General features: G+C 41.8%; 2 protein-coding genes and 1 long non-coding RNA gene across 4 annotated transcripts; 2 read left to right on the top strand and 1 right to left on the bottom strand.

Moving 5' to 3' along the window:
- The first annotated feature begins 5,685 nt into the window (after positions 1-5,685).
- Positions 5,686-7,731, top strand: LOC111674288. The gene is made up of 4 exons (XM_023433848.1): positions 5,686-5,728; positions 6,932-7,167; positions 7,288-7,529; positions 7,679-7,731. The coding sequence occupies exons 2-4, from the start codon at positions 6,950-6,952 to the stop codon at positions 7,729-7,731; spliced, it is 513 nt and encodes a 170-aa protein (XP_023289616.1). The 5' UTR covers positions 5,686-5,728; positions 6,932-6,949.
- On the top strand, positions 7,595-10,778 carry LOC105699694. Of its 2 annotated transcripts, none has more exons than XR_002762333.1 (7): positions 7,595-8,804; positions 8,965-9,102; positions 9,174-9,262; positions 9,494-9,628; positions 9,709-9,940; positions 10,168-10,271; positions 10,362-10,778. It is a non-coding gene; the product is annotated as an uncharacterized LOC105699694 (long non-coding RNA). The 2 variants fall into 2 exon arrangements; XR_001104054.2 differs by having other exon boundaries at positions 9,709-10,102; positions 10,362-10,376.
- On the bottom strand, positions 10,611-14,301 carry LOC105699686 (protein phosphatase 1H). Its single transcript, XM_012424865.2, has 7 exons — positions 13,641-14,301; positions 13,195-13,576; positions 12,859-13,116; positions 12,574-12,791; positions 12,220-12,490; positions 11,883-12,142; positions 10,611-11,711 (listed from the first exon to the last, which is right to left on the bottom strand). The coding sequence occupies exons 2-7, from the start codon at positions 13,378-13,380 to the stop codon at positions 11,462-11,464; spliced, it is 1,443 nt and encodes a 480-aa protein (XP_012280288.1). The 5' UTR covers positions 13,381-13,576; positions 13,641-14,301; the 3' UTR covers positions 10,611-11,461.
- Between the last annotated feature and the right edge of the window lie 40 nt (positions 14,302-14,341).

Below are 14,341 nucleotides of genomic sequence, written 5' to 3'. Positions count from 1 at the left end.
AGGCTAAGCACTTCCTGAAGGGATTCAAGTCGGATCACCTTGCTCCGAGGGATGATCCGCGGTCATCCTTGGCTCGTAGTCGCGTTCTTTCGCGGATTCTATCTTGAAATCTGTCGGCATAGCCGGTGCCGCTCCCACGGAAAGCTCGCAAGCTCGCGAACACGCACACGTGGCTGCCGACAGCTCGGGAACGCTGGAGTCTCTGGACAAAATTGGATTTGGATTATTCGAGACCGGCCGATTGCCCGGGCAAAAGGAGGGAGCGGATATTTTTCATTTTCCGCGCCGGACACAAAGAACCTCTACGGCTGGCCAACCGGTGGATTACACCATTACGGGTTATGTCAGCGCGACAATGGAGTTATCGGTGCGGGCGCGACCGGCCGTAGAGGAGCTCGGCTTGACGTAGGCTAATTTGATATTGAATAACCGTTTCTGTCCTCGACCACCCGGACCTCGTCTCTGAAGGGTGCGCAATATGCGCGTATCTAGAGTCCCGCGCCAAGCGCATTATTCCGCCCAAGGATGCCTGGAAGTGGATGTCAAATCCTGCCCCTCGGACCGACGTGTCATCGCCTTTCGCGGGCGACGCCGGCCTATAGTTACAATAGCGACACTTTAATTTCCTGGCATTCAATGGGATCGAGATTTTTAATCGCCGCTCTCCCCGGAAAGTGCCCGGAGAGGAGAAACGCGCTGAATGCGGAGAAATGTCGAATTTCACGGGAACGTTCGCTTTCTGGCCATTCGGTTGGATTTCGAGTCCGGTATTCCGATAACCACATGGATTGGAGTGAGCTGAAAAATGGGGATGTTAGATATTGCGAACGCTTTGAAAAAAGGAGTCGTTATTTCCTTTCAAAAAATGGAATTAATTAAAAGAAATAGTTGATAAGAAAGAGATACCTTGAAGCGAGGGTCGTTCCCTTCTTGGATGTGCCTTTTGGCGACGTCGATCGATCAACCACTCCCGTGGCAAATTCGAGATGTTTTTGCAGGGGAAATCCTGTCGTTAGATCGCGACAGAGGAAGAGAGATCGATCGGCACGTCGTACGCCCTACACCAGGGACCTGTAAGACAATGAACCTGGAAACGGTGACTTCCATTAGTCTCGTTTATAAATCATCCCTCGGTCCACCTGCGCGTGCTAAGTGCTGGGGAGAACCGGATGGGGTTGATTTCGGTCTAAGTCGAGCTTTCGAGGGAGCAAAGGCTACCCTCGGATGTGTCTCCGGAGTCTGAAAGTGTCGTTAGACAGGGGCGGTCTTTGAAAGGACTTTAGCTCGCCTATTCAAGGACCTAATTTATTCGGATGATCTTCAGTCTGGGGAGAAAAGATCCATCTATATCATGGAACCCTGAGAGTAAACATTGCCCTCCGAGAAATGTCGCGTAACGTCTGGCTTGAACTTCACCGTAATTATCGGAGTCAAGGAAGGATACGATCACGGAAATCCATCGAGTCGATTGTCGAATCAAAATAATTGCGTTTCCTCGTGTAAGGGGCAGCACGCCATCACTCTGACGCCATTAAAAGCGTCAAAAACAGGACCGAGCCGCGAACTAACGAGAAACAGGTGACGACGGAGACAACCCCCTAGAATTGGAAACGGATGTGGGGACCCTAGACATGGAAAGGCATCCCTGTGTCTTCGGGTGAGACGAACCGGAGAGTGCCAACGTCGGATCTTCATTAAGCTCTTCCCGGAAGTTCGGGCGACTTTCGCGTCGCAGACGACGTTTCGTCAAAACATAACCTCCTAGAGGTCTTATGCTCTGCTGGCTGTTCGACTAGTTTAATTGGACGGTGGAATCCAAGACGCTTTTAGTCACCCTCTCGATAAATTCGTGAACAGAGTTGGACCTGACTTCCCAGGAAAACCATTTTTTCAGGTCCTTGTACTTCTCCTCGATTTAAAGGCGACTTCCCATCCTCGTTAATGTTCCTTAAATTTCAGAAATCTCGGCACATCTGAAACCGATACGATTTGGGTAATTGTTTCACCTCCAACTCCGTGATTCATAGACCTTATAATTATTCCAAATCGTTTCCACGAAATTCTTCCTTGGAGTTCGGGGGACATTTGTCGAGGGCTTTAAAGTACAAAGCATTTACGAGATGCCCCCGACTTGAAGCGCCTCGAAGAGCTGGGACAGGGAGCAGAAGAGGTATATCACTTCGTCGAAGTCGTCGATGCCGGAAGAGGAAGCCGTCCAAACTTTCCTAACGATGATGTATCGCGCCGCTGCGGGACCTCTAACAAGGAAGCTTACTTTATCCCCCCCGTCGATTTGCCTCATTTTAGGAGATATTGCTGAACATCCAAATCAAGGAGACACGTATTTTTTAATATCTCCTAATAAACATTGTTAACGAATTAAAACATCCTCCTAGGATGGTCAAGTGCATCAGGATGCAAGGTTCAGCAGTTTAGTACAAAAGCACCTTACTGATTTGACTGCCACGAATGCGAGAACGATGGCAATGATAAGCGATAACAATGCATATAGGTAGAGGTTTTCTCTGGTAAATCCTGTAATGCCTGAGATTTCGATGCGGCACAATAAATCCTAAAATGAACCAAATCGATAAGGCCGGCTAAAGTAACCTTCCTCGTATGTTGCGGCCATTTTGATACGGGGTGCCGGCACACTCTCTACCCTTGCCCACGATAACGAACCCCAGAACGAACCCCTCCGACACAGCCCCCTTGCTCTTCGCCGTGACTGATCGTCCGTCATAACTCGCCATCATGAAAAACATTATTTTGCGGCGGCGCTCGAACGTCTACAAAATGGTCTTTTTGTCTACTTTTCGAAATTTCTTGCAAAGGTACCGGTAATCCTCGGAAGGAAGGCGAAAAAAAATTCCACGCTCAAATAAATACTTACATCAGGGTCTGAGCCGACTTTTGCGAGATGTAAAATTGATTCCAGCTAAATCGTAGACGACTTGGCTAATACGAGCTTTTCTCTTCTTCCCGCGCCATCTCCCTCTCCGTTTCACCTCGTTCTCTTCTCGAGTATACTCTCTCTATTCGTTTTCACTTTCTGCCGTAAGAGGATTCTCATTAGCCCTCGCTAATGCATCTAGGGATCGTTTTAATAAGCGCCAACCCCTCGGCATTCCCGCTCCAACGGCGGAGGCCGCCATTTTATATTTTCCTCCCTAAATGCCGGGAGTGAATGTATACAGCTCGTCCGTCTGACCCTCGTCTAAGCGATCCGGAGAATAATTGTTGGCAATCGTTGCTCGGCAGACGAATCCTTACCCGAATAATTCATCACCGAAGTGCCTCTTCCTCGCCGAATCATTTATCCGGTGCCAGAAGATATTATTTATGATTATCCCGGAGAACGGCATGTGAGGAGGATACTACGAAAATCAGACTGTATAGTTGAGCCAAATCTATCGCTTCGTCCCCATCGATTTTAGTGCGGCCCTGGCTCGAATGCGTTCGAGTGCCACCTAAAAAGGTAATAACAATTATTTCCAAAATGCAATTTAATTCGCAAGTACTCCCCGGTGAATTATTCTCCCCGCGCGCTCCATTCCTCACCCTCTGCGCTCGCCGGTGGCTTTAATGATTTTTCACGTTTTTCCTCTTTCTCCTCTCGTCTCGGTTTCTCTCATTGAGAAGATCATGGGAATTCACTGAAATATATTTGCCAGGACCGCCGCCGCTCGTCCTCGGCATTATCCTAATGACGAAGTTCCATATATGCAAATCCACTCGGTAGTACTCTCCGCCCTCGGAAACAGTGACGTTTAAACAGTAAAACAAAGTTACGATTCGTTGGGGATAACCTTCCATTTTATTCGCCCGCTCACCGACGGCTGGCTACGTTTCGTAATTAAATTTATGAGACTTTACATTCGGGGAAACGTCGCCATGGTCGACGCCGCCGTCGCTGCGGCGATGCTCGACGTCGTCGGCGTCCTCCTATCTACTCCGTTACGTGGAAATGCACTTCCGAATCCACGTATGTGCGTGCGAGGGCACCGCGTGCACTCCGTCATCCATCCTGCAAAATATATACACACACGGGAAAACGTACGCATACTCACCCGAGCCCGGGCCCACATGTAAATATGGCCGACCGCACGTAAGTATGTACAGCGGCGGACATGAATATCTTCTCATCATGCCCTGATGGTACCGTATTCGTAGGGCAGACATCCATGTCCGTCAATGTACGAGTGCCGAAGCAGACCCACAAATGTACCCGCGTGACCGATACTGGGCAATCGCAGATTGTATCTATACTTGAAATCTGTCCAAAGGGACTTACGAAAATTCTAATTGTAGTAAACAACGGTAGTGCGAAGACTCTGTCGTCACCAAGTTCAAATCACTCCTACGCAACGCATCTAACCATCTAACATCGTTTGCTACCAAAACGGAGACGTCGATTTCAACCGCTAGATGGCATTAGCGTCGAATTCGGAGGGAGGTAACCAAAATGTTCTTTCTTACTCTGACGAGTAAAACGCAACGTGTAATGAGCGATGTTTAGCGACGCTATAAAAATGTGAGCGTCTCCTTACACATATAGGTCATGCAAAGTATAGTCGACTTTAGTTAGGTACTTCGCGTGTGCCAACACGCGGACACCCTCACACGCAAGTTGGACGCTACGCCTAGATCCTCGAATTTTCGGCAACCGTTGCTAAGGACGCTCCGAAGCATTCCTCGTTAACCTAAAAATCGCGAAAAGGGTACTTTACGCGGGCGAACATTCTAAACGTTTTTCTCCACCCACCGAGCTCAACGAGTACTCGTTTTAAAGATAAAATATTAACGCGGAGATTTTCGATAAAGTAATCCCTTTCTGGTTAAAAGCTCTCAGAAATTATTCCATTTATTTTCATGATAATTATCACTTATCAGAAATCACTCGGAAGCGTGCACGCGTCAATTCTTTATCTCTAATCCTCTATCGGTTCCGAAATACATTCACATTCTTTCTGTACAGGAAATCGCTGTCGTGTTAATTGTCCTTAAAAATTTTTTCTTCAATTTAAATTTAACACATTCGCGACCGGCAAATTTTTTCCGATTCAAATACTGAGTACTGGCGGAAACAATGAAATTCTGAAACTGGTTGTCGCAAACTTGTATCGTGTATCGTTATGGACGTGATTCACGTCAGCGGCAACCAGGAATAGAACTTCATAAGACGTGAATTCACGTCAGCGGTCGCGAATGTGTTAAGGCACAGTTTAAGGAGCAATAAATAAATCACTGTACCACCGATATCGAGAGATGGGAAATATAAAATGAAATCCTTGTTTTTCGTCAGCTTGTATCGATGCTTTAATAAATGCATTAATGAACGTGGAGTTGCGGTCGAACCGAGCGATATTTTCAGGCGGATTTCAAACGTTTCGTCGCTCTTTCCTTCCGATTCCCTGTTCCCGTTGAACTGGCCCTCGGTCCATGCTTCGAGTGGGAAATCAATCGCGACCGAGGGAGGCCAGGACTTTCGCCTTTCCGCGGTAAACTTCGCGAAAGTTTCTACCACCGGTACCGACGCGCGTTTGTCTCGACGGGGCGAGGGTGGTCTTCGTCGAAGGTCGCTTATGGCCGCCACTGTCAACTTCCGCGGACTTTACGGGAATTCTACAAATCTCCTGCATCGTTCGTTGCATCGCCAGGACTAAAGGCGACGCACCTACTTCTGGAGATGCGGGAATGTGCGACATGTTTTACCGAGTGACGTACCGTGAGTATGCCCTCGCCTCCATCTTGGTTATAAAGGTTATGGAAATAAGCAGAACCTCGTTAAATGTTCCCGTTATTATCTCCGTCCCTGTTAAATTAAAGAGATATTTTTTATAATTAAAACAGGAATTGTCTTAACGCTGCTTATCCTGAAAAATTTATATCTCAGCCTAGAGAGATACGTTCGAGTATTTAGCATAAATGATATAAACAATTTCGTTGATTAACTGCCACTGCTAACGTTGTAAATGCTCTTTTGTGCTGCAGAGGGAATGTAGGGTAACGATTAAATATCCCGTTTCATACAATCCGAGCAAATTACGATTGACAATAAGTTCCATCCGAAAATTCAATCAATTCACTGCCAGCGGGTATTCAATCCTGCGGCAATGAGGACGTGTAATTACATGGAATGATGTAAAAAATGAGTTTGAAATGCGCATTGAATCATTAAAAATAGGTGTTACATTTGTTAGAAATTATGACAAGCGAGTTTTGTAGATGTAGTAATCACTTTGCGGAATGGAAATCTCGTCGGCCAGCTAGTTCTAAAATACACTAGGTGACGATTAATAACTTCCGTTTTAATTAACAAAATGTAAAGTTGGATCATTCGCAGGGTCTCGTTGGAAGTAACGTTCGGGTAATCACCCTCCGATATCAAGAGAGCTCTCGGAAAGAACTCGAGATCGCGACGCCGCTATCTGTCAGCTACTGTCGACAACTTTTCGCGATCGTTGTTTTTGCGTTCGCCGGCTAACGTGATCCAGGAAAATCATTTCGGAACGCCGCTAATGTACGCGTGCCCCGGAATTAATTATCTGGGGAAATGGGCGGGATTAATGGCTGATCTGGTTTGTTCAACTGGGGCGATCGCTCGTCGCCGTAACGGCGACCACTCAGGCTCGAAAGTCCCTTGAAATTTTGCATTTTTACTCGACACTTCCTCCCAATCAATTCATCCTTTATTCGGTCTGACATATGAAGCGCATTCAGAAATGAAAAAAGTATCTAACCACCGTACCTATTCCCCTCACAGGATACATGCAGGAGCTGATAAATTATAATTTTACCAGAGACGAAGATGCGCGTTCCGTGGAAACTTTTATTTCTCAGCGATTAATTTGCCTCGTCTGAGTCACGGACAAATAAAGAAATAAATCATGGAGGAGTCTTTTGTTTGACCATATCGACGTTTGTTTAGGACCGAACTACGCGGGCCATGTACTCTTTGGGCGATCTGCAGCCGCTGTATCAGCTGTTGAATCAGGAGTGGAACTCGCTGATGTACGGGGCAGCAGAGGAGACGTTGATTGAGCAGCTTCTCTCTTGGCTACATAACTTCGGGTTCTATATATGGGAATTAATGGGGTACACCGCGCCTCGGAATCGCGGCCACTACTCCATCGGCGTAATAATCGTTATGACTCTGGCTATCACGTAAGTTCGGTCAAGTTCGATCTAATCGGTCGGCCCGTAAACTCGCCGATCTAGTTCCCAAAGGCTCCTGGGCTTGCAGAGTATAAGCGTGTTAACGAGACCCTACTTGGAAAATTTCAGTTTCTTCGTTTACAAGGTGATGGCCGAAGTACTGTCGTTCGACTCGAGGAAGCGCGCCTCCAAGAGGAATCTGCACGTCGGGAGGATAAACGGGAGTGCAATCGTAAGAGAACTTCTTCGTTCACTGGAAGAGACCCTCGTGGAAACTGGCACGACTCTCGTGGCTCTCATCGCGCTCGTGAAACCAACATTAAGGACCTTTATAGAGCAACGTCCTCGGTTGTGGCCACGACTGATCGAAAGTAATTGTACCGAGGTCCCTCGTCCTTTTATCGCAGGATACCGAGGAGGTACGGAGCGAGTCACGTTAGCTGTAGGTACATCTTTTTTTCCGAGTCTCGTGATAGTATCTATTCCTCGAATGCTTTACTTAAATCCTACAAAATTTCAGACGTTGAGAAAAGAAGACACACTCGCCTCGGTTACGTGACTCACGTCGTATGATGTACGTTAAAAAAGTGCTTAGGCATCCTGCGATTTTAGGTAAAATAAAAAAGACGTGATATTTTTGCATAGGTATAATTTTTTAATACGAACGGGTAGACAAAGGGGAATTAAAGCGCGAGTTTTTATTTAATTCGTGTTTATGAGCTGACGCGCGTTATTTCCCGTACCTTTGCCCTCCTCTGATTAACGGACTGGGGGATTTGCAAAAATATGACATTTTTAACATATCACCCCGTGCAGATTTCATGAATTTCATTTTCACAGGTACCTCGTTAACCGTGAGGACGTCTGTAGAGAATTCTTTGGGCCTCGACAAATTCTAAAAGATCGACTAGTTGGAAGCCAGTTCGCCGCGAGGGAATCATTCGGTGGACGAAGTGACCGAAAGTTTATCTTTCGCTTTATCTCATTTATTAGAATATTTATATTACCGACCATTTTCGAATCTTGGTACACTTATTTCTGTTAAATATCGGGCAGTCACGTTTGGTCTATGGACGAGCATTGAGGTACTTGACGAATTGAAACGGTAATTTGGTAAAGATGCAATCAGCCGTAATTGTAGACCTAACGTGACCGTTAACGGCTTTGAGAATGTACGAGGAGAGGAAGATTCGACTTGTTTATATGAATTACTGGTTAAAGGTTTTTTTAACTTAACGACCGCCCGAAGTAAGAAACGACTACCCACTGCAGAGCACCTGTATCGTTTACTGTAGGATACTTTGGAGGAAATTCGTTCGCCGGTACAACTGACCAAATGTTCCTCGTCTCTCTACGTTCTGACTAGTAGTGATTCGATCAACGACGATTCTGACTCGCTGGATCCGATTTCGAAAGATGAGGCGGATATGCACCCTGAAGAAAGGCAGATGAAACATGGCGGAAAAATCACCGACTCGCCGAAAATGGGAGGAGCAAAATCAACTCCCGCTATCCGTGGAAAGATCGATTTACTGCGTAATGATAACGATTCAATGGTTGCTAAAAACACCGACGATACACATGCGACCATAAACAGCAACTTAAGACGAAGGTCGTTTCGCCGAAATGAGAATTACACATCCGAGGTATCATCTTTACTGAATGAGTATTGCAAAATTGAATACAATTATTCATGATAATTTAAGTAAATCCGTCGATCAATCGTAGATAAACAGGGTTCGTTTCATGTTTTAAGGATGATTAAGTTCGAAATATTGCAACGTAACATCCTGTTACTTTTCCCAGATTCGACATCAAAAAAACGTGTTGGGACACCGACGCGGGCAATCACTGCCGCAAATTAATTTAGATGCAATCCTTAAACCACCGCAAATTCCTATGGACAATTATTCAGTAGAACCTGAGGATTCATTAAATATCAAGGTCTTCTTATAAACCACCATTAATTTTACATTCTGTATTAAATAAATTGTAACTAATTATTTGCACCGCAGATCAATAAGGAAAGGATAGGTGATCGTAACCTTGATAGACATGAATTTAAAGGAAAGGGGCAAATGGAAAATCCTAGTCATTCCATCCGGTACACGTTATTATTATTATTTACTGATATTACTCATTCCTTTGAAATCGCGAAGTAGTCACTTGCACCTAACATTACTTGAGTACCATTCTTCCAGAATATTGTTTGATATGTTTATACTTTTTTTCGAAGAATTTAGTCGCTAAGTGCGTTCAATATTTCCAAACATTATCTCATGTTTCTTAGTAAAAAAAAATATATATATATGATAGAACTCGAATTAACTTTAAGCAGTCAAAAACAAGACGACCTAATTTTGCCTGGAGATGATTTTGAAAGTATCAATAAACCCAATCACCAAATAGAAAGGGATGATAGCGATTCAAGTACTGTACCACGAAGCTCCAGTCATCACAGCCGTTCCTCGTACGTACATCTTCCTGTACATTATACGTTTTACGATGAATTAATCAAAAATTGGACCAACTATATTTTCCAATTTACAGTACCAGAGCCCCTTCTACGGTTTCCCGTCGTGCAGAGAGTGCATCACCGTCCGTATGTCCAAAATGCACCCGTTGCAGCAGGGTGCAAGTGCATTACAAAATTCCACGACGTAGTCCCAGCGCAGAACCTTTGACCGGCAGTGCTGAACATTATGCAACAATGAAATCACGTTTCAGTGCACTCGACTCCACAAGTACATGGCGTCGCGCCGATGGTTCGCTATTCCCTAAAGTAAAGCTCGATTCTGTTACTGTCGATGAATAGAAACATTTTATACCGAAACGCTCGCTGACAACATCAGATGTGTCAGTCCGATGTCGTCTTAAGAAAAAAAAAAAAAAGAAAAGAAAATAGACTCATTTATCGTACTTAAAAACACTTGATACGTCTACTGTAAGTCTACCATATGTTAAAAAATTTTAATTATCTGTGAAACATGAGTTTCCTTGTTTCTGCAGGCTCGAAAAGTCAGTTACCATTAGTTTCAACTCAACGGATTACGCAAAACGGCTGCAAGTGGACGGACATCACGGAAAATAACGTGATCTACAATGATTCTGTCGTAAGTTTACTTAAGGAGTGTATCTTAAAATAATTACTCTCTAATGTACCTATTGTAGTTTCAACCAATTTATTTGAATTAATTCTACAGCAACTCGATGCAAGATTCGTCAAGATCGACATTCACCCAAGGCCACGGTATTGAAGAATAAATTCCTCGTTTACCTAGCAAACCAGCTAACTTACTCTTTACGATCCAGAATAAAAGCGGTAATTTGAACTCTGCCGAAGTGTTCTTTATGCCGGAACTTCAGCGCATTAAAGTTTACAAATCTTGAAAAAGACGTACGATTACGAAGACGTTGCAACAGCTAAGGGAAAAGAAAAATTAAGATTTTGCTTCTCCAACAAAAACTTTTAATTTATATTCATTTACTCATAAAACACGTTAATTCACAACTACTTAACTTTATACTGAATGAAAGTATGCAAATGAAAGTAAGTTTCTAATGGTGAATGCAATAAACTGTTAGAATTTCAATCAAGTAAAAATACTTTTGAATAGCAAGTGTTATTCCTCGTTGATCGAACATTGAGTAAAAATGTTTGAAAAATGCATTCATTTGATTTTCATTGCAAAGGAATGGTCGAATATCAAGACTAAATTATTAATTCATAATGTTGACAGTATTGATTAACACGTACACATATTTTTGCTAATAATCATATAATAATAATTCATATATTACACTACTTACAATTAGCGTTGAAGTTCAATATAATACATCATTAGTGCGGTAAATGCTACCATTTGAAAAATCATAATGAAAATCATATACTTTCGTTTAGTATTTACAGGCTTGAGTATTCATTTCATGAACAACCTGTGTATTATTTTGAAATTACAATGCAATACAAAAACAAGGAATGTCAGATAATGATCTACATAAGCTTCTTCCTCTTTAGAATTATTTAACGTACAAAATCATGCACATATATATACAAGTAGAACTACAAACCAACAAACAGTTGTTAAGAGAGCTACAATTTTTTTGTGGAATGTAAATTTGTTTCTATTCGAAGTGTAAATATGAATACAAATGTATAAATGAATACTGCAAAGGAAAATCTGATATGGTGATCAAATTTATAAATATTCTTCCAATTGAAAATTTCGTCGTAATAAAATTTTTATGATATCACCAGATGCTTGAGTTTCAGTTTTGCTAAGCGTGGAATTGTGATTTATAGTTACACCTGTTTTGTCCTAAATTGTTCACAGCAATTGGCGAGATTCTCTTGCCGATTGGTTTTAAACCATTGCCTATGTTCGCATAGATAAGGATATAAAGGTATTACTAAAACACTTATGTCATCCACTGATGCCAATGGCAAACACGATTCACCGTTGACATCAGAATTTTCTGGCTTCCCTCTCCAAACTCCATCAATTAATCGACCTCTCGCTGTCTGTACCAATTCCTGAGCCCCCATTGTAAGCCTAAAATAATAAATTAGTTGATTTCATGAGAAAAATCTTTTCTATATTAAAAATATTTGAAGAATTGAGCTTCATACAACAAGAAAGAATTAATATGCATATATCAGAGGTAACTTAATCAGAATCCTGAAAACCTAAAGATTAAGAAAATTACATAACATATAAAAGTACCTGTATTCTAAAGATGGTGTTTCAGGTGCAAGAATTTTCCGAAGTACATTTGCGGCATGTTCGTCTGAAACAACATCCCAGAGACCATCCGTAGCTATTATTACACAGTCCCTTTCGCAAAGATTATATTTATCTAAATTTAAAGATTGTATTTCTGGCTGAGATGATAAAAATGGTTTAATGCTGATTCCAGTATTGACAGCTTTCAATCCATGATCACCGAAGCCTCTCGTGACACCTATTGTTCCCATTACCCTACTCTGAAAAATAATATCCTGAGTGCTTAAAATGAAATTCAACATACACTTCGGGTAAAGCAACAAATAAATACTATTACCCTTTTTCCACGTCCGGATACAAGAGGCAGTTTTAAATCAGGATGACTTAATGTTTTATATGCCCAACCAGTCATATATGGTTCTCGGTACAACACTGAGGACCCCAACTCACTCTGTAATGGTCTTCTTATAAATTCTAACGGTGTAAATTGACCTTTCAGCAACTCTCCACTCCTCAGAAAGCCTAATGCTCTTACTCGATCAGATTCTGAATCTGGTGTATGATCTCTTGTTAAAGCCCTTTGAGTATCTCCATTAACAAGCACTGCTCTATTTATCAACAAAAAATTATTTGTATATATTAAATTATCCATTTGTTATAAAAAAATAATATGCTAATTCTGAGATCTAACCTAGAATCTCCAGCACCAGCTGCATATAATCTGCCATTTAAAAATAAAATAGTAATAGCTGTACAACCACCACCTCCTCGATGAGCTTGGGCTTCAACCATTTCATCCATTTGTCTATAAGCCATTTCAATAGCGCCGGTAACGAGATCTCTGCTTTCTATCAAATTATCTGCATTTTCACTAAGCAATACATGACCAGGTATTGCCATTAATTTCTCCTGTGAAAATCACAACTTATAAGTATTTAAAAAACCTCAAATATACAATTTTAAGATATTTACTCACAAGAATAATTCTATGTAGGTGTAATCTTGACATTAATGCAACTTGATATCCAGCATGACCATCAAACATGGAAAACATTACATATGGTAAAGCTAAATTTACATCCCGCAGTTTCAAATCCCCTCTTGTTGCGGCAGCTTGATCCTCGTTCCAAGTACTTTTTCCCGCATTTATACATTCTGCATATCCAGCACACCATGGTAGGCGACTAAGGTCTCTTGGAACTATGATAGGCCTAACTTTGTGATCTGCACTGACCTAAATCAAAATTGATTGAATGAAATATATTTTTGCAATCTTAAAAACTTCAAGAAACAATTGACCACACAAGTATACCTGAGTCTCTTCATTTGTTAAACCCAAAAAACTTGGTCTACTATAAGGTTTAGCTTCAACTTGCAATAATACATTCGAATTAATATAATCCGCAACAGTTTCATTATCGGATTCAACAGAATACTCCAAACCAAGATCGGTAGCTCCGACTGCATTTAAGAACACGGATCTAAATCGATTCAACATCCTTTCGCTGTTGCTCCTTTTGCTTAAACTGTGAATACCCTCGTAGTTTTTATTCTGATCAACCCTGTAGAGCTTATATATTATTTCTGAAGCTGATCGCAGAATAGTACATCACATTGTACATAAGCAATGTCCAAACACTAATTCATAAGAAAACAAAATTGATATTGTACTTCATTTCAGCCATAGAAAAAATCTGCAAAATATAAACCATAACTCAGGTTAACAGTCATTAGTTAGATATTTTCATGGGTACATACCTTGGTAATCAATTCTATTGATGAACTAAAATAAAAAACTATGTCCGTATTTTTCCAACAGATGTATTCCGTTGACATCAGTTCCTGAAATGTGTCTTCTGCAGGGAGATAACAAGTCAGGAATAAAACTTTTCCTTGTATCGACACAGACGAAGTAAACTAGGATAAATTCAAACAACCACTTTTAAGGTGCTTTATTCCCGAACAAAAAGTTGTAATATTTATAAAGACAATTTTTGACACGTGTCTCGTCTATAATATGGAGTTTCTATAAACATTATTAATTCCTCCATATAAAAATAGTAAAAACGAGAAAATATGTAAACTAGAAGGACAATAATTAAGTGTTTATAAACATCGTTAACGTAAGGAAGAGTTTCAGCTCGTTAAAATGACAGAAAATGGGATGAATGAAAGGTTTATTTGATCTGATTTGATCCACAAAGGAATTGTTCAAACCAAGGCCGTGTATACAGGTCGGGAAACTCCAATGGTGTGGGGCGAGCAAGGGGTCTATTACGTAAAGCAAATTGAGCGAAAATGTGAAAAATGAGTAGTTCGGAAATCTCTCTTACTAAACCGGAAGTGCTAGTGATCTCGTTCTTTCATATAGGGAATACGTAATTCGACGAAACCTACGTGAGATGAAAGTGCGAGAAGTCAGAGATGAGTTGGGAGATTGCTCACGGGAAGGGTCGCGC

Source organism: Orussus abietinus, unplaced genomic scaffold (assembly GCF_000612105.2).
Source record: "Orussus abietinus isolate OABI.00-Male unplaced genomic scaffold, Oabi_2.0 scaffold19, whole genome shotgun sequence".
Taxonomy (NCBI): Eukaryota; Metazoa; Arthropoda; class Insecta; order Hymenoptera; family Orussidae; genus Orussus; species Orussus abietinus.
This window is presented reverse-complemented; position numbering and strand designations above follow the sequence as displayed.

Excerpts from the sequence above, each read along its gene's own strand:
- LOC111674288 (XM_023433848.1), top strand. The coding sequence starts at position 6,950 with ATGTACTCTTTGGGCGATCTGCAGCCGCTGTATCAGCTGTTGAATCAG. Across the intron at positions 7,168-7,287 it reads GTTATGACTCTGGCTATCAC|TTTCTTCGTTTACAAGGTGA; the intron begins GTAAGTTCGGTC and ends GGAAAATTTCAG. Across the intron at positions 7,530-7,678 it reads GTGGCCACGACTGATCGAAA|ACGTTGAGAAAAGAAGACAC; the intron begins GTAATTGTACCG and ends ACAAAATTTCAG.
- LOC105699686 (XM_012424865.2), bottom strand. The coding sequence starts at position 13,380 with ATGTTGAATCGATTTAGATCCGTGTTCTTAAATGCAGTCGGAGCTACC. Across the intron at positions 12,491-12,573 it reads GCTGGTGCTGGAGATTCTAG|AGCAGTGCTTGTTAATGGAG; the intron begins GTTAGATCTCAG and ends GTTGATAAATAG. Across the intron at positions 12,143-12,219 it reads TATCCGGACGTGGAAAAAGG|AGTAGGGTAATGGGAACAAT; the intron begins GTAATAGTATTT and ends ATTATTTTTCAG.